We start from the raw sequence: 20,083 nt of genomic DNA on the forward strand, positions 1-20,083 counted from the left end.
ATTTCGCGCCCGTTGTTTTGACTGCGACACCGATGGCTACTTCGCCTGCCCCTCCCCCGTCCCTTTGGCACCCCCACCTTGTGGTGTGACCCGATGGAAGACATGATGGCATGATGCATGCCGGCGACAGCTTGCAGCGTTACCCGCGTATACACTACACGCTATACATCCACGCGTGGCCCCTTTTTTTTTCTTCACAATATCGTTTCAAGTAATCAAGCGCAAAGCATAATATTCTTGACGTGTAGTGTTATTACTTATTATAATATGTGTACAATTGTACAGGTATAATGAAATAATGTAATTCTACCAGTAAGTACTCCCATGTATCGTCCATAACGGTTACATAGGGTCGATGCCATAAGTTCGTAGAATATGCGTGCAAGTATATTATTAAGTACATATAAGTGTTTTTTTACGTAAGTACAATAACAATATGAAATAGTACAAATTAAAAATATTTGTAACAATATATGATATATTTATAAACCAGTTCGACAATAATGTTATGAGTGCGATTATGACTGATCGTCTTTTTTTGTCCTGTATTCGTAACGGCCAACGAGTTGAATTCCAATTTCAACACTGATAAATATTACACCATACAACTGTGTATAATATCGTTATGAAACCAAACAGATGAACAATATAGGTAAGTACACATAGCAGGTATACCACAGTAGACTATTTAAAAATGAATAACATTTTTACAATAATTGAAATATTCGTAAATTCAAATATATAATATCCTAGGCCTTAAACAGAATTTACAAATAAACGGCGTTTAGATAGACAATTAAACATACACAATAGTAGTAAATTAATTTTAACTTTTAATTATAACATTTATAAAAAATATGATATTAATTTGATTATTTTGTTATACTAGTCATACTAGTATATAAGGTCACGATGATAAGGAAAGTGGCTAATTAATTTTGTTCTTAAAAAAATAATTTACTCGCCAATAAACTCACTAAATATAACTATCCTATTTGTTCGTCCCATTTTGAGGTAAAGTATTTTATTAATGATGAATGAACGAGATTGCTTGAATAAGAATCTATTCTGTACATCATATTCATAGTATCGAGAGCAATATGCCAAGATATATATGTTATCTATCTAAATTTTATTATATAATGATCAATAAAATATTTGTTCTAATGTTTTAGGTAAAAATTTATCCAGATAGCTACTAAACCATTAACCAGGTGCCAATGATGTTAAAACTTGTACTTCAAGTATTTCTGTGATAAGCACTCAACCCAATAATACATTAGTGAAATCAATTTATAATAATTAATAATCATCATTATAGTATATGTCCATGAAGATCAATAATAATATTCAGGTTGATGGAAAAATTCCATTTGATATGCAGTCACAATGTTCAACGACTGTACATTTTATTCAACAGTTAAGGTAAATAATGTATTTCATTTAAAATCTAACTAAATTAATAATTATAATGATTAATTTTAAAAAATCTAGTCATTCTACATACAGACTAAATCCCATATTTTTAAAACATAGGATTTTTTCCTCCTTATTAAGTGAATTAAAAACTGAATCAAAAAAATTAAATTTTTTCAATTTAACTGTTAGATTGCAACATAAAAAAGTATTTCTCTATGCCCCATAAATGACTTAAAAGGATACTACACCTTCAAATATTGTCTATCACACAAATGTAACAAATAAAATTGTAAAATGTATGTTCTGAGTATCCATTTAACCATGTTGTTTGTTATTTGAGTGAATTAACATATTAATAATCAATTTTCTATTAATAATATTATCGATAGTGATTCTCAATATTCTCATAGGTTTTTTTTTGTTTTAATTTTAAAGAGTTCTGCCCATAACCTCACTTTAAAATTAAAAGAATTATAATATGTACTATTCAGAATGTATATTTTGTTATGTTATTCTTTTGGAAGACGGAAACAGCTCATGTGAAAGTAACATACTCTCAAATTAGCTTTTTAGCCAACTTTTGAGATACACATCATCAAGCAGCTCTTTTCAAACTTGGCAGAACTCATTAAAAATTAAAGCAACTAGTTACAACTTTAAAATTTGGAAAAGTGTGTTCCTGACTAATAAACAAATGTCATATAATTTGAACAAAATCAATATTTAAATCTGAATCTGCACTTGTAAAGTACATTTTATATCATATTAAAAGAGTAAGAGTTGATTAATAAAGTAACAAGCTAATTAAAATTATCATATGTCATTAAACTTATTCCTACCATAAAATTGGATAGGTTAGGTTACTCTTATGGTAAGAATGTGGTGAGCCTATATTATGATGATCACCATTTCAAACATCAATTTACAAAAATAATATGAATTATTCATAAGATTTAGTACCATATTACATTTTATAGACATAATCTGATACTTTTATTGTACAACTAAGAAGTAATTTCGACAGTTATTTTATAAAAATTAACATTATTAATTAATTAATCTTTTTAAAAATAGCTTATTAAAAATTTAAAAAAATCATAACCAATTAATTTTGATTAAAATTAAGATTATAAATGTTATAACATTATTGTTTTTAATTTGTTGATATTTTATAAGGCTTCCTAAATTTTACTTTTCAATTTCTTACACATTATAAAATACTCAATGTATGCGATTTGATTTATATAAGAGTATGATGTACTTACTTTAACAACATTCTTTAGTCATTAATCAAGTTAATTGAATATAAATAACTATTACAAATATTTTTTCAATCATACCAATATGTTCATTTTAATTAAGCCATGTTAACCGAGTTAGGACAGTTTGTCAGCTGAATAATCTTTTATTTTATTAATATTAATAGCTTCAGCAATAATAGCCATACCTTATTAAATATATAATTGGTATGTTTGATAAATACATAATAAACCAAATATAATGTTAAATATAAACATTACTTTTTATTTTGACATCTAGATGACTAGAGCTTTATACTCTATCCAAAATAAGAATGCATCTCTATATAGTATCGGAATGAAACGCAAGACGATGGTCCAGAACTCCAGCTATAGCTGAGTATAATGGCCCTGTGATTGGTGGCTATTTATCGGCAGTCAACAACAACACAATTGCCGCAAAGCATACAGGGCCTGTGGTCCTGCATGCATGCGCGAATTTCGACCGGTTACCATCTGTCGCCTGGTGCTTTCTTATTATGGATAGAGTAAATATAAAATGTATTTTAATCAACAAAAGTCAAAAAATATGTACAAAATCTATGTTGAACTTGATTTACACTAGTAAAATACATTTTATACCACATTAAACAACTGATTTAAAGTTTCAACTAATTGAAACTTGAGCAAACAAAACAAAAAATAAATAATATCATTTAAGTCATTAACAATGTTTTTAGTGTATTTTTTTTCTGGTATACGAGAAATTGATGATTGCTTATAAATGAATTATTCTTAAATATAATTTTATAAATACAACACATTATATTTTGTGGAAAAAACTGAAATACAATATTTTTCACCATAAATATAATTTATATTGACATTTATGATAAAAAATATTATCAGCATATTAAACAAGTGTACCCTCTAATGAATCATCATCTTTACTAGTAGTTGCATCTCTTTTTCTATCTGCTTCTTTATGTCTTTCTACACGCGTCAATAATACATGTATAAATTCATCAATACTTTTTGCAGGTCCAAGAATAAGAAATACTTTAATTGAATCTTCTTCAAATGCAGTGAGCCTAACACTTTTTTCAGTAACTTTTTCAACTTTCATGTCCGCCCAGATCTAATGAAATAAATAATAAAAAATAAATAATCATAATACATAACAATTTTAATTAATTATATATATTACTTTAGTATTCAAAATAACTTTAAGGTTTCCATTGTTTCGCATAACTACTCTTGATGACTGCCCTCCGTCCATATCATTTACACGTAATTGTCCACGTCCTTTTTCCACCCAGTTAGATTTAGCATTATCATACACATATAATTTACATATATTTAGCTGGAATACGTTGACATCATTTTCTTCTCCAGTCATACAATCAACTTCATCATATTTTCGTTTAGTTGCACGTGATTCTTCGTATTCTTTAGCAGCTTCCACTAACCTTCTTTTAGATTCTTCTACAGTTTCATCTAGTCTGCCATTCTAAAAATAAAAATATAATAGTTCAAATAGTATACAATTAAAAATATTTATATAATAATTATACTTCTTCAGGTTCTTCATTTTTAAGATTGCCAAATGAAGGGGAAATAACATTTGAAGATGATGAAACTTCAGCTTCTTGAGTATCGTTAGGTTTTTTATCATCTTCGGAAGTTGAATCAGCTTCTTTATTTAATTCTACACGTTCATGAAGATTTTGACCAAATATAAAACCACTAGCTAATGAAATTTCATCAGGTTTTTGTGTGCGACTTTTGGTAATAACAGCACCAAACACAGCTGGCGGTGATGGAATAGGCACCTCTTTTTTAGTCTGTGTTTCTTCTGTTTCTGTATCTTTTTGATTGGAAGAACTTGAAGATTTTGCTATATTTTATGAAATAATGAAATACTCATTAATATATAACATTATCTAAAATTTGTTTATCAATACTCAAAATTTATTAGCTGTCTAATGTTAAAATTTGTCTATAATCTTTATAATTATGTTATTTTGGTAAAATCTAAAAGAAAATGTATAATAGGAACTGGGAAGCAAAAGAAATTCAGCAGTTATCTACAACTCTAGATTAATATTATTGACAAAATAATTTTAAAATTTATATTATAATTCAAAAAAAGGTTAGAACATTGATAATGTTCTCAATTATAAATTTAAGAAAAGATTAATTATTTTTATTATTGACCTAGTACCAACCTGTTTTAAAAAAGTAAATTTCTTATACCACTTATTATATTTTTTATGCATCTATTTGACATGGTCATATAGATATATATATAAACTAATTGAGTCATTTTGACGCCATTTAAACATTTACTTAGAAGTATATTATTAAACTAAACTACAATTTAGAAATTTGAGCGGAATATGAATAACCAAACATCCCAACCAGCAATCAGCAATGAATCTGTCAAAAAAATTGGATAAAGTTGATTGGTTTTAGTAAGGAAAAGGAAGATGCAACAGCCTAATGTAAATGTAAACTCTGTGATACCAAAAAACGTGACTGCTGGTTCTTCCAACCATGAACACTGTGGATTGGATAAAAAAGACCTGCATTTGGAAATCTAACAATTTTGGCAGGCATCACCAGATATTGAAATTACCAAACAGGCAGTAACTAATTTATAATTAAACTATATATTAAATTAGATTAAGATTTTATTGGTTTGTTGTTCCTATTTTTCTTTTTGAGTCATACTAAAATAAATAAATAATTTACCAAATCTATCATTTAAAAATAATGACCAACTTACAAGTGGATGTGGATGTGCTTAAACTTAATCTAGATGGATTTAAACAGAAAGACTTAGAAGTAGGTCTTGGAGTATCCGGTTTTCTTTGACCTATCTCAAAAGAAAATGATGATGAAGATGGCAATAATGACGGGCGTAAGAACATTGGACTGCTTGTCTGGCTGTCTACAAAATAGTAAAAATAATAATTATATAAACATTTAAAATTGTAAACATTTTTATTTTAATTCACTAAGTAGTAACAAAAAATTTAAAACAATAATATAAAATATATTTGAAATACTTAAGTATTATATGTTAGGTTATCATTATTTAAATAATAATTATAAGTCAATTGTTTTTAAAATCTTACATAAAAGTACTGACTTAGTTATATTGTTTGAAAAATAGGTTATAATATATTATACATTAAACTTATGCAAAACCAATTTTTTGTTTTTAATTATGTTATTTTTTGTATGGAAATTATGAAAAAAACAAAGTTTATGATTTAAGTTTTTAGTATAGCATAAAAAATAATGTTAGGGAGAAGAATACATCTACGAGGAAACCTAATAATAGAGCATGTTTGTATATTTGGAAAATATCATAAGTATGGGATATGGATGGTCGAAGTAAAAATGAAATAAATAAACAATTGTGTCAAGCTTAAATAGCATATTAAAATAGAAATTAGGAAGTTTTACTTCAAGAAATATTAGTCTACATGTTAGAAAAAAAAATCCAAAAACTTATTTTGGGAGTTTTACACTTTATATAACAATGAAATGCAAGAAAGAACACCAAAAATAAATTTAGTTTTTTAAATATAGCTAGCCACTGGCGTTACAGAATAAAGTTCAGGATATGTTAAGCTGATATTATGGAGAATAACAAATAAATAGGTATTGGGAATAATATCTGAGTAAAGAGCTCTATGGAAAAGAATCAATAAAATAAAGATATTGACATAAACATAAATATAGTGTTTTGCTTGAATATAGGGTATTATTATTATTATATTATTTATTTTTATTATTAATATAATATTTATTAATATTATATTATTATAAATAATCATAGGGTAGTCAAGGGTATTTACAAAGTAAAAATTATATAGGAAGCCTATAGGCTACAATTAGAATATAAGAAATAGTGATTAGTGATGAAATGATTTCTAAGGCATCCAATAAGGGTGCATGGATAATCACTATAAACCAGGATTGACAAAGATGATTAATAAGTGTGTACCTATATATTTTATAATTTATTATAATTTTGGTTATATTAAACAAAATTCATTGTCATTTTTCAATAAATAAATAATTTCATCAATGATGTAAGTTATCTATTTACTTAATATTTAAATGAGTTCAACAATCATACCTAATAGGCACTATAATAAACAAAAGAAAGAACTTATTCAATATTTTGTTCAATAGTTTATATTTTTACCTGATTTTTGTTGATATCTTGGTATTGATGAAGAAGGCTTAACCACTCTTTCTGGTGTATCATGATCATTTGTTAATAGGTTTTCTGAAATATTTACAATTTAAATAATTATTAGTTATATATTTTTTACATAGCCCTAAGCCTCAAATATAGTTACAGCATATAAACAAATACAAAATCTAAACAAACATATTTTTTTTTTTTACTTTATTAATAAATACACAATGGGCACAATAAGAGTATGAGCTAATGACAATGACAATGTAATGACATTTTAAATGAAGAAGCCACCCACCGATGACACTTACGTCTTTAATTATTGTGTTTTAACTTTAATATTATTATTATTATTATACAAACATATTAAATATTAATAAATAAATTGAATACCTATGTTATTATTAATTCAAATAATTGATATACCTACATAAAATATATTTTAATTACCATTTAAAAACAATTGTGTAGGTAGAACTACTACTTTTACGTAATTTATAATTTATCTTAACAATTACAATATTAAGTACCCATTTAACATTAAGTAGGTACCTCTAATATTGATAAGACGTACATTAAATACAATCATTTTAATCACTAGTGCACATAACAAAATAGTCACATATATTGTTATTTGAACAAAAATGTTAATTAGGTAAAATAATAAACTTTTTTAAATCCATATTTTATTTGGATGAAATTGCTTCTTTTATATTGTACTAATACCTAATTAATAATTTTCAAAATAAAGTTCTTTTTTTAGATTTTAAATAACTAGTTTGATTAACATCACAGAGGTAATAAATTTAGTTTCTCTAGAATCTAAAGTTAAAAGGTTATGTCTTAAAACAAATATGTATTAAAATATTATTTCAGGAATACATAAGTTAAGTGAATAAATAAAAATTATTATAAGCTTATATACCTATTAATTATTTAAAATAATTAAAAAACTGTTTCACTATCTAAAATTAAGAATTATGCTATTAAAAAGTTATACCATTTTACAACAAATTAATTAAAACTTACTAGATATGGTCATAGATAGACCATAAAAATAGGGCTTTTAGAAATAATACATTAATATAATTGAGTAAAGAGAAAATATTTTGATAAAAATACTTATAAGATAAAAATAAATCATAATGACCTGGACATGTTATATTAATTTTATTTTTCACGATATAAATGTATAGAAAACTTTTTATTGTTTCTACTAGACAGAACGAATATACCTATTAGGTTAGAAGCCAAACATCAAATTTAAATAATCAATAATTTTAGGCATACTTTTTCAATAAAACAGAAGTACAATGTATGACTATGTCACTAATTCTATAATACATAATAGAGATCAATTTGTTAAATATTTAAATTGTTTGGTGCAGTCACTTACCTTTAACTTCTACTTGTTCAGTCATGTTTTTGTGAGCTAACCAATTATAAAATATATCGGGAATCTCCAAGTTTTTAACCTACAATTTAAAAAGATAAAAAAAATAAACTATAAAATAGGTACATGATTCTAGATTTTTTATAGTAATTTAACTAATTGAATCAAATTCAAAATGAGGATACTACAGTTCTAATTTCTAATTAATAAACAGACAATCACTAAAAGAACAAGAGTACCTATTAGCCAACAAAATATTGTGTATACAAATTACAAATTGTATATTTGTATAATGAAAGTTTTATCAAAGCACAAGTGTGACCGATGGTCCTCGACAAAAACGTTAAAGAACAGCTGATTAATTTAATGTAATATTTACAAATTAAATAATAAACATCAAAAAATTAAGTTTCGATTAAAACCGCGATATTTTTCTAACGAAAAATACAATTCATATTTTACCAACTATGCTAGAAAAACTGAGTATCAATAACATTTTGGTAAAGCAAAATAATGTAAAAGATTTAGGAAGACGCTTGGACGCGTACAGCGGACGTTAATCGCTTATAGATTATTACTTAATAGATTATGGAATATGGAATTATACATAGATCAGAGACGCTAAAAAAAAAACCCGGAATTGATGATCGCCGACAAGAACAGTGCCACCATATTTGTTATAACAGAATATTATACATTAATTTTGAGTAATAATATTGTTTGTAAATACAATCCAACGTCAAATAATCATAGCACAGAATATAAATATTCATAATTAATAAAAATCATAAACACTAATAAAGTAGTGTAATAAACCAACTTTTGTTAATTTAATAGGTCTATGAGTACAAATTCTAAAATATGTACAATATTAATAATAATTATAATATCGTTATTCGGTTATCGTGATGATGACAGGCTGGGCAAATAATGTTTCTAAAATTTTCGTGGTCTAGACAGTCAGTCAGTGCTTACCAAACGTTTTTCGGACAGCTGCAGGTTGGTCACACTCAACAGCCGGTCCCCTGACCCTACCACTTCCTCATCATCATAATTACCCTATTGCACCACTTGCGAACATAACGCATAACGTCGCCCCTTTGCCTGTGGTCGACACGAGCGCTGGCTACAGTGATTGTCATTTACTCATTTCCGTGAAACCGCGTTGAGCTACCGCTTGCATTCTGTATCTGTTAGCACATCTAGAAAATTCCTGAGGCGTCATCACAAAAAATTTTCAGAATTCCAGTTTCTCGACGGTTCTCAAGGTGTCTACTTAAGGTGAGCTTTACTCAATCGATGAAAATAACATATTTATACGAAAAAAAACACTCTTAGATTTTTGATTGAACGTTCTCGTGTTAGCCAGATAAGCCATTGGTAGAATGAAAATGTTGGGTAGTGTTATTTCATCGTTACCAAAGTTTGTACTGAATCTAATGGAAATCAATTTCATTTATTATCATAGTGTTTCATGCAGACTGACTCGGAATGCGCTCCATTAAGTTACGTACGCTCTCGTACCGGCCTCCATGCCGGTGCACGAGAAGCCGCACCACGTTCTTATTCTTTATCAGATACCATACTAATTTTAATAGGTAAAGAACATTGTGCAACCTTCCTTAAACGTTAGTGTTATAATAGTCCTTACCAAATTCATATTTCTATTGGGTATGTTGTGACGAATGATACGATCTTAATTTTTTGATGAATTGAGGTTAGAATTTTTATGTTCACTTAGACAATTTGTGAATTTCGCCGTTTTTAATTTATACCTGATTGTTGTCAACTCCACTTGAATTCAATTATACAACTTAATGGAAACATATTAATAAATATTAATTATTACTTACATATTTTACTTATTTCTCTTATGCAATAAACAATAATTGTAGTAATAGTTATTCAATTTCACAAAATAATTTTTGTTTTTTGTTCATTACTTTTTTCACATTTTAGCTTGGTACTTAACGTTAATAAATACTCGTGTGTTTCATATAATATATCATGTCCTCATTTAACTGCATTGTCAGTTTTTTTTATTAGGTACTTACAAATTATTTACTACCAAGGTTTTATGAATCATTCATAGACTTTTTACCTATTTCTATAATTTAAAAAAAGTAAATAATTAAAACCCATTGAGTAGGTACTTGCAGTCATATTCTCATGAAACTAAAATATTTGAAATTCATCCTCACATTATTAAAATCTAGGAAAAATTAAATTCACATAACTAATAAATAAATAAAATAGTGTGTGGTAATAGACCTATATTAATAACATTGTACTAGAACATACTACCTCTGTACCTATATTTTGTATTTGTGTTATCAAATTTGAATGATGATAATATACCAACTGATTTTTTTTTGATTTTTCGTATGTGAATTAATTAGATATCTACCTGCACAAAAAAAAAACGACAATTTTATTTTATTGTTACAATAATATTGAATTAACTTAAAAATTATAAATGCAATACCAACTTAGGTATTATACCAAAAAAATTACTATTTAGGATAGAAATTAAATATGTAATAACTCTAGGTACATTTCAAATGTTATAAAAGTGTAAAATATTTTAATAGAACTAAAATCTAGGTATATATTAGTGTAACTATTTGTTGGCTGATCTATTATTTAATATTATAAGATTATTATGAAATATTTTTAAAATCTTTTTCTCACAATTAAGTTATATTTGTTATACTCATTTTATTAATATTTGTATAATTTAGTAGGTATATACTCGATAACTTAATTACTGATTCGGGTAAGCTATTGCATCTAGTATTTCTTTATTAAGGTTTTGGCCTTTTTTATATTTCTATCTGCTTGTACCTGCAATTTCTATTTTCAAGTACCTAGTGATTTATAAGTAATCGATTATTTTGTTTACTCACAATCAGCTTAAATCTTATTAGCACATTCAATAAAATTTTAGGTTATTTGTAGGGCTGGGATTTATATGTAATAAAAAACCAAAATATGTACATATATATGTAATTAAAATTGCCAAAATATGTAGTGTAAAATTAAAAATAATATGTACCTACTAAGAAAATTTTTAAAAATATGTTAAAATTCTCAAATTAAAATAAGATTATTAATAATTTTTGAATAATACAATTTATTGTTTTTTTATTTCTAATTAATTTAATTTAAAAAATATAATAATTTGTGGTAAAAAATAAATAAATATGTTGTTAAATTGAAATACAATTGATGTTTAATCAATTTAAACTGAAACAATAACTAACTATGTACCTATTGTTTTAAATTTTCAAAATTAAATGTATGTTAGGTGAAGATGTTTTCATAAACACGTGACTACAAGAACTAGTAGTCTGATAGGTACTTTTGTAAATTCGGAAATATATTTTGTCACATTGTTAAACATAAAATATAATCTAAGATCATTAAGATATGGTTATCGGACAGAATCAGATAAGATAAACTAAAATCAAGTTATTAATATTTATTTTTACCTACTTATTTCCTATATACATTATTATACATTTACAAATCTGTAAAATAAAATATGTCTTATTTTATTGCAAATTACGTGAAATGAATTTATCATGTTTTACTAAAAATATGTATTTACCTCGGTATTTACATACAAATCCTAGCCCTAGTTATTAGCTTTTTGCATTATTGTTTAAATGTACAAACGACCAACTTAGGACATTGGTACGTTTCAGATTTATAAAAACTACAATCAAAATCCATTAGTTGACAACAAATCTTTTCATTTTGTTCAACTCAAATCTAATTAAAAGATGGAAGACATGGGCTTAAGTTTTGCTGATCAATCTCTTTCACTCAATTCTGCTGAAGATGCCAAAACTATAGTTTCAGCAATTGAAAAATGTCAGAGTCTGGTTTTTCTCAATCTCCAAGGAAACACTTTAGGAATTGATGCTGCTAAAGAAATTGGTCTTGCTATTGCTAAACACGGGTCTCATCTTAAACATGCATTATGGCAAGATATGTTTACTGGACGACTAAAATCTGAAATTCCAATAGTTCTGGAACATTTATCAGCTGGTTTATTATCAGCAAATGTACGTTTATCTGAACTTGATTTAAGCAATAATGCTTTTGGACCTATTGGTATGAAAGGATTAGTTAAGCTATTGAATTCACCTGTGTGTTATGAATTACAAACATTACGTTTAATGAATAATGGATTAGGGATTAGTGGAGCAAAAATGCTTGCAAAAGCATTGATTGATAATCATCATGCTAGTGTTGCAGCTGGTACTCCATTTAAACTTAAAGTACTAGTAGCTGGTAGAAACCGGTTAGAAAATGAAGGTATCATAGCTTTGTCTCAATTCTTTAGTCTTGTTAAAACCATGGAAGAAATAACAATTCCTCAAAATGGAATTTATTGCAAAGGAATATTAGCATTATCTGAAAGCTTACTACAAAATCCAAATTTAAAAGTTTTGGATGTTCAAGATAATTTACTAACTGTACTAGGGGCAGAGGCATTAGCCAATGTTCTGCCAAAATTAAAAAATCTGAAACATTTGAATATTGCTGATTGTTTGATAAAATCTAAAGGTGCTTTAGCCATAGCAGAAGCTTTAAATGTTCATGAATCCCTTGAAAATTTGGATGTAAGTTATAATGAAATCAATGGTGAAAGTGGAATGATTCTAACAAAAGCACTATGTGACAAGGTAAACTTAAAAGTGTATAATATTAATGGTAATAGATTTGGAATAGAAACTATTGATATTATCTCAAATACATTGAAAGAATCCAACAAAGATAAAACATTAGGATCATTCAGTGGTGATGAAGGTGAATGTTCTTCTGATGAAGAAAATGAAAACGAAGAAGCTGAAGAAAGTTCAACAGATACTGAAGATGAAGATATTTCTACTTCTTATGCAGATAAAACTGCTGATATAATGAAAGAAATGACTGTTGGCGAGACTAAGTTGGTAAAAAATTCTACGGATAATGTTAGTTTAGAAGAGGTGGTTGATCAACTAATGGATATTGCTGGTCATTATCAAAATGAAAGTGATAAATTAACATTGGATAAATCTTTTGAGTTGTATAAAACAGCTTATACTAATGCTACCAGAGAATTAAAATTTGTGGACTTAACAAATTTATTGTTAGAAAAACATGGATTAATTAAAAGTGAAGATAAAAATTTCCAACTACGAAAAGATGTTGGTAGATGTTTAGAAGTTCTAAAATTGGCTGTTGAAAATAAAAATGTTATTCCTGAACCATCCCAATGTGTATTAAGTTTTATGTTAAAAAAAAAATATAATGTTTAATAGTTCATCAATTATTACATACTATACTCGGTACATTTGAAATGGCATTCTTTAATCTAAAATATATCATTTTTTTTTTATATATATACACAATTCAGTTTTTTTTTTTAATTTAATTATTTTTTTAGTTTCACTAGAATATTGAATATATATTATATATTTTATAATTTTTTTTCGTATATTTTGTTCTAAAATATTTTTCTTCCTTATTATGTGGTTTAATCATGTTGAGTGACATTTGTTTTTTATCAATCTGTTAAACTTAACACTAAATAAAAATATGTATTGTTTGGGAAAGATTTAGAAATCTAATTTACTCAGCTTAATACTAATTACTCAAGAGGACTTGTGTTTTAAACCTATTTATTTAGTCTAGAATTATTTTGCTATACTTACATTTTTAATATATTTATTTTTATTTTATGTAAAGATCTATGTTTATTAAATTTAGTTTAGGTTTGTTAAGATTTAAAAATAAATAGTAGTTATTAATATGTCTTAACTATTAAATATAATTATGATAAAATTCAAAGTACTTGTTAACTAATTTTATTTGAAATAACTTGTGCACTTTAAAACCGCATAATATGCTCTTAACATTTTTTTAAACACAAATGTACATTCCGCAGAACTGACTGAGACTAAATACTAAAATATTGATTGTTGTCGGGATTATTGTCATGTCTAGAAACGGTTTATAAATAAATCCTAACCGAATAAAAGCCCGCGTGGTGCGCACAAAGCTGTGGTGGTGACGTCATAGGTATAGTGTGTATGATGTTAAATCAATATTGCTTCTATGAAAAATGTGTCCCTGTGGACAGTCAAAAACCATATTATACGACAAAAATAAAAAATAAATAAATTTTTCTCCAAAATTTTTGATTGTATTGTTTGAAGTTAAATGTTACAGTGTAAAAACTCGATTTAAGTTAAATATGACTTAAAAAACCAAAAAACCGCAAATTATGCATTTATATGCACAATAAAATTTCAAAACTAGCTTTGTGAAAACAGGAAATGTGTTTGTATCGTATTCTGCTATTTTTGTAACTATAAAACAAATCTGCAAATGCTTCAAGTCCTCTGTCCTAATAATGATGATAATTACTTCAATATGAAGAATACTTATACCGAGATGCATAAAAAATTTATTTGTCTAATGACCAATTGTGGACCACTTAATAGTGTTTAAAGGACCATAAGCTCACTATTAATTCAAAAAATGTTAACTGATAGTACAATGTAACTCAACATTAGTTTTGTTCTGGTATACAATGTATTAACACATTGAAAACTTAGGTACCTATCAACAATTTGAGTTCAAATTATTGAAAATATTCAAACTTTAATTAGATAACTACTGTTAGTACTTACTCCTAACTGATAACTGAAAACCAACACATCTTAATCAAGTCACGTGGTCTGAAGTAATATACTTATTTTGTAATTTTATTGTTTTTAGGAGTAAATCTATTATAAAAGTGATTTTTCCCTACTTCTTTATTCACCATTGTATCAAGCCTTACTACTGAATTATTATTAAATTATATGTTTTTTATTCAGGTATATAATAGAATATGTTGTAAATCAATTAAACACAGTCCAAGTTCCAAAATTTAATACCTACGATAAACATTTTATATCTGAAATTAAAATATATTAACCTTTAATATAAGTTGACTGAAAAATAAGCATTGTGTATTTTATATGTACGAATAGTTGATATCATTGCTATACAATTAAAAATATAATTACATGACTTATTGATAATAACAGCTGGAATTACCTTAAAAATATTTAACTTAAAATTTTAGGCGACTGGTATAGTATCAGATTTTTATTTGGAAATTATTGCAAAAACACATCATGAAACACCAGTACATTTTTAAAATGATGATATTGTTGGAATTACCGTTTGAAATTTTCATTTATGATGAAATATCAACTGGCTGCTATTTATACCTGATTTCTATTACATAACAATTCTATTAAATATATTTTAAAACATAATTAATTAAAATAATGAAACTGCTGGAATTGCTGTTAGACATTTCAATTGGCTGCTGTAATTACAGTTTATGTCAATTTCAGTATTGTTAAAAAATACCCTGTATAGCTTTATATTGTATATTGTGCCTATAGAAAAAATTATTTAATATGACAATTTTAACTACAATGATGATACTGTTGGAAGTTTTCATTTGTGATGAAATATCAACTGGCTGCTATATTTATATCTGATGTCAGTTTTAGTATTGTTAAAAATTATCTTTGTAGTTAGATTTAATGCCCATAATAACTATAATTTTATATTAACGCTGTTTTAACAGAAATGATGATACTGTTGGAATTACCGTTTGAAATTTTCATTTGTGATGAAATATCAACTGGCTGCTATATTTATATCTGATGTCAGTTTTAGTATTGTTAAAAATTATCTTTGTAGTTAGATTTAATGTCCATAAAAACTATAATTTTATATTAACGCTGTTTTAACAAAAATGATGATACTGTTGGAATTACCGTTTGAAATTTTCATTTGTGATGAAATATCAACTGGCTGCTATATTTATATCTGATTTTTAATAGAAAATGATCATATTACATGCAACTGATTTATTATATTTTCACAATGATGATATTGTTGGAATTACCGTTTGAAATTTTCATTTGTGATGAAATATCAACTGGCTGCTATATTTATATCTGATTTTCAATGGAAAATGATCATATTACATGCAACTGATTTATTATATTTTCACAATGATGATATTGTTGGAATTACCGTTTGAAATTTTCATTTGTGATGAATTATCAACTGGCTGCTATATTTATATCTGATGTCAGTTTTAGTATTGTTAAAAATTATCTTTGTAGTTAGATTTAATGTCCATAAAAACTATAATTTTATATTAACGCTGTTTTAACAAAAATGATGATACTGTTGGAATTACCGTTTGAAATTTTCATTTGTGATGAAATATCAACTGGCTGCTATATTTATATCTGATTTTTAATAGAAAATGATCATATTACATGCAACTGATTTATTATATTTTCACAATGATGATATTGTTGGAATTACCGTTTGAAATTTTCATTTGTGATGAAATATCAACTGGCTGCTATATTTATATCTGATTTTCAATGGAAAATGATCATATTACATGCAACTGATTTATTATATTTTCACAATGATGATATTGTTGGAATTACCGTTTGAAATTTTCATTTGTGATGAATTATCAACTGGCTGCTATATTTATATCTGATGTCAGTTTTAGTATTGTTAAAAATTATCTTTGTAGTTAGATTTAATGTCCATAAAAACTATAATTTTATATTAACGCTGTTTTAACAAAAATGATGATACTGTTGGAATTACCGTTTGAAATTTTCATTTGTGATGAAATATCAACTGGCTGCTATATTTATATCTGATTTTCAATGGAAAATGATCATATTACATGCAACTGATTTATTATATTTTCACAATGATGATACTGTTGGAATTACCGTTTGAAATTTTCATTTGTGATGAAATATCAACTGGCTGCTATATTTATATCTGATGTCAATTTTAGCATTATTAAAAATTATCTGTGTAGCTTGATGTAACCCTTATAATAATAATTATTTTGTATGGATATAATTTTAATGGCAATGATGATACTATTGGAATTACCGTTTGAAATTTTCATTTGTGATGAAATATCAACTGGCTGCTATTTTTTCTGATGTCATTTGATTACACTTAAAATAATATAATATGTTATAAACAATATGAATATAAAATTGTTTAAATATTACCATTTAATTTTTCATTCATGATGAGATTATCTTTAAAATATTATGTATATAAATTATGTTCTATATAACCATTTTTAATGAACAAAATTATTCAGGTGTTACAAGTTATTTAATAACCCACACCTAAATTTACTAATTTTTCTTTCCCAAAACATTTTTTCTATTGAATATTTTTATAATTGTGTCTTTGTATTTATTTTATGAAGCATATACATGAATTTTTCAATTAATGTTATTGTTTAACTTATTATTTTACAGATAACTGTAGAACTTAAATCACATCACAATGTTGAGCGCCGCTAAATATGTTGCACGTCGAGCTGCAGAGCAGTCTCTCCTTGTTAAACAAGATATAATATCTAAAGCTTTATGTCTTAGCCCATTTCAAACTCGACAATCATCATCTAAGGGTGTTCAAGGTCATGTTATTGGAATTGATCTTGGCACAACCAACTCTTGTGTGGCTGTTATGGAAGGAAAACAACCCAGAGTAATTGAAAACTCTGAAGGATCGAGAACTACACCTTCAGTTGTGGCTTTCACTAAAGACGGAGAAAGGTTAGCTGGTACTCCTGCTAAAAGACAAGCTGTAACTAACACCCAAAATACATTTTATGCTACTAAAAGACTAATTGGTCGGCGTTATGACGACCCTGAAATACAAAAGGACTTAAAAAACTTGACTTTTAAAATTGTGAAAGCTACTAATGGAGATGCTTGGGTGCAAGGTTCAGATGGCAAGATGTATTCTCCTAGTCAAATTGGAGCATTTGTCTTAATTAAAATGAAAGAAACAGCAGACTCTTTCTTAGGAACAAATGTTAAAAATGCCGTAATCACTGTTCCAGCATATTTCAATGATTCTCAGAGACAAGCTACAAAGGACGCTGGACAAATTGCAGGACTTAATGTCTTGCGTGTTATTAATGAACCTACTGCTGCTGCGTTAGCCTATGGCATGGAGAAAGATAGTGATAAACTTATTGCTGTTTATGATTTAGGTGGTGGAACTTTTGATGTTTCTATTTTGGAAATCCAAAAAGGTGTGTTTGAGGTCAAATCGACTAATGGAGACACATTGCTTGGTGGTGAAGATTTTGATAATTTATTAGTTAATTATTTAGTAACTGAATTCAAAAAAGAGCAAGGTGTGGATTTAAATAAAGATGTTATGGCTATGCAACGTGTAAAAGAGGCAGCTGAAAAGGCAAAAGTTGAATTATCTTCTTCTCTTCAAACTGACATAAATTTACCATACATAACAGTTGATAGCTCTGGCCCAAAGCATTTAAACTTAAAATTAACAAGAGCCAAATTTGAAGGATTAGTTGGTGATTTGATTAAAAGAACAACAGGGCCATGTCAAAAAGCTGTTAAGGATGCTGAAATAAAACTTTCTGATATTTCTGACGTATTGTTGGTTGGTGGAATGACTCGAATGCCAAAGGTACAGTCATTGGTACAAGAAATATTTGGAAAACAGCCTAGTAAAGCAGTAAATCCAGATGAAGCTGTTGCTGTTGGAGCTGCAATTCAAGGTGGAGTGTTGTCTGGAAGTGTAACTGATGTTCTTTTGCTCGATGTCACTCCATTATCTCTTGGTATTGAAACGATGGGAGGAGTTTTCACTAGCCTCATTTCACGTAATACAACCATTCCAACCAAGAAAAGCCAAGTTTTCTCTACAGCTGCTGACTCTCAGACTCAGGTAGAAATTAAAGTATTCCAAGGAGAAAGAGCAATCGCTGCTGATAATAAGCTCCTTGGTCAGTTTTCATTGGTTGGAATCCCACCTGCACCGAGAGGTGTTCCACAAATAGAGGTCACATTTGATATTGATGCTAACGGTATAGTTCATGTTTCTGCCCGCGACAAAGGTACTGGTCGTGAACAACAAATATCGATCCAATCATCTGGTGGTCTAAGTAAGGACGAAATAGAAAATATGGTAAAGAACGCTGAACAATATGCCCAACAAGACCAAGTTAAAAAAGATCGTGTTGAAGCCCTCAATCAAGCTGATTCTATTGTTAATGATACCGAAAGCAAATTAACAGAATACCAAGTACATATACCTGAAGAAGATGCTACCAATATTCGTGAACTAATAAAAGAAGTTAGAGAAAAAATTGCACAAGCACAGGCAAGTGAACAAGATCCTGAAGAATTAAAAGCTAGTACACAAAAATTACAACAAGCCTCATTGAAAATGTTTGAAGTTGCCTATAAGAAGATGGCTGCTAAACGTGAACAAGAAAGTAGTGGCAATCAAAATCAAAGTGGAGATGGTCAGACAACTGAGCAAGAAACTAAAAAGGAACAATAAAAAATTTCTAAAAAGGTAGTTATCTCCAAATTGTAGTAGTAAAAATTGCTATTTGTTTTTTATTCATAGTATGTAAATAATATTGTATATATTTATATTATAATAATACACATTTTATATTTAAAAATTGAATTTATTATATAGAATATTTAAGTGACATTGGCACTCCTAATGATCATTTTATTTTTAGAACTTAATTTAAACTTTCCTTGACTTAATTTTATCCAAAATGTTAATAAATATTTATTGGTAGGTAGTTAGGTCTCACTTATTCGTATATTACAAATCTAATAACATAAAATAGTTGAATGTAAGTATATGGATATTGAATAAGTCGTCTAATTACGTTTTATCAACTGTTACACT

The 20,083-nt window shown here is 27.0% G+C and overlaps 2 protein-coding genes and 1 long non-coding RNA gene across 4 annotated transcripts; 2 read left to right on the forward strand and 1 right to left on the reverse strand.

Annotated features, from left to right (window-relative positions):
• Positions 1 to 123: 123 nt before the first annotated feature.
• Positions 124 to 3,388, forward strand: LOC107169204 (uncharacterized). Its single transcript, XR_001506242.2, has 4 exons — positions 124 to 419; positions 494 to 652; positions 1,176 to 1,425; positions 2,959 to 3,388. It is a non-coding gene; the product is annotated as an uncharacterized LOC107169204 (long non-coding RNA).
• Positions 3,373 to 8,691, reverse strand: RanBP3 (ran-binding protein 3). Of its 2 annotated transcripts, XM_015518874.2 has the most exons (7): positions 8,509 to 8,691; positions 8,273 to 8,351; positions 6,880 to 6,963; positions 5,446 to 5,610; positions 4,232 to 4,554; positions 3,865 to 4,167; positions 3,373 to 3,795 (listed from the first exon to the last, which is right to left on the reverse strand). In XM_015518874.2, the coding sequence occupies exons 2-7, from the start codon at positions 8,295 to 8,297 to the stop codon at positions 3,571 to 3,573; spliced, it is 1,125 nt and encodes a 374-aa protein (XP_015374360.1). In that variant the 5' UTR covers positions 8,298 to 8,351; positions 8,509 to 8,691; the 3' UTR covers positions 3,373 to 3,570. The 2 variants fall into 2 exon arrangements, with proteins under 2 accessions (XP_015374360.1, XP_015374359.1); XM_015518873.2 differs by lacking the exon at positions 8,509 to 8,691 and having other exon boundaries at positions 8,273 to 8,491.
• A 656-nt stretch (positions 8,692 to 9,347) lies between these two features.
• Positions 9,348 to 19,844, forward strand: Hsc70-5 (Heat shock protein 70 cognate 5). The gene is made up of 2 exons (XM_015518870.2): positions 9,348 to 9,550; positions 17,650 to 19,844. The coding sequence occupies exon 2, from the start codon at positions 17,678 to 17,680 to the stop codon at positions 19,715 to 19,717; it is 2,040 nt and encodes a 679-aa protein (XP_015374356.2). The 5' UTR covers positions 9,348 to 9,550; positions 17,650 to 17,677; the 3' UTR covers positions 19,718 to 19,844.
• The last annotated feature ends 239 nt before the right edge of the window (positions 19,845 to 20,083 follow it).

The sequence above is a fragment of the Diuraphis noxia genome, unplaced genomic scaffold (genome assembly GCF_037042655.1).
Source record: "Diuraphis noxia isolate RWA-SAM2 unplaced genomic scaffold, SU_Dnox_SAM2 contig0003, whole genome shotgun sequence".
NCBI lineage: Eukaryota > Metazoa > Arthropoda > Insecta > Hemiptera > Aphididae > Diuraphis > Diuraphis noxia.

Excerpts from the sequence above, each read along its gene's own strand:
- Hsc70-5 (XM_015518870.2), top strand. The coding sequence starts at position 17,678 with ATGTTGAGCGCCGCTAAATATGTTGCACGTCGAGCTGCAGAGCAGTCT.
- RanBP3 (XM_015518874.2), bottom strand. The coding sequence starts at position 8,297 with ATGACTGAACAAGTAGAAGTTAAAG. Across the intron at positions 5,611-6,879 it reads AAGATATCAACAAAAATCAG|ACAGCCAGACAAGCAGTCCA; the intron begins GTAAAAATATAA and ends ACTATTTTGTAG. Across the intron at positions 3,796-3,864 it reads AAGTTATTTTGAATACTAAA|ATCTGGGCGGACATGAAAGT; the intron begins GTAATATATATA and ends TTATTTCATTAG.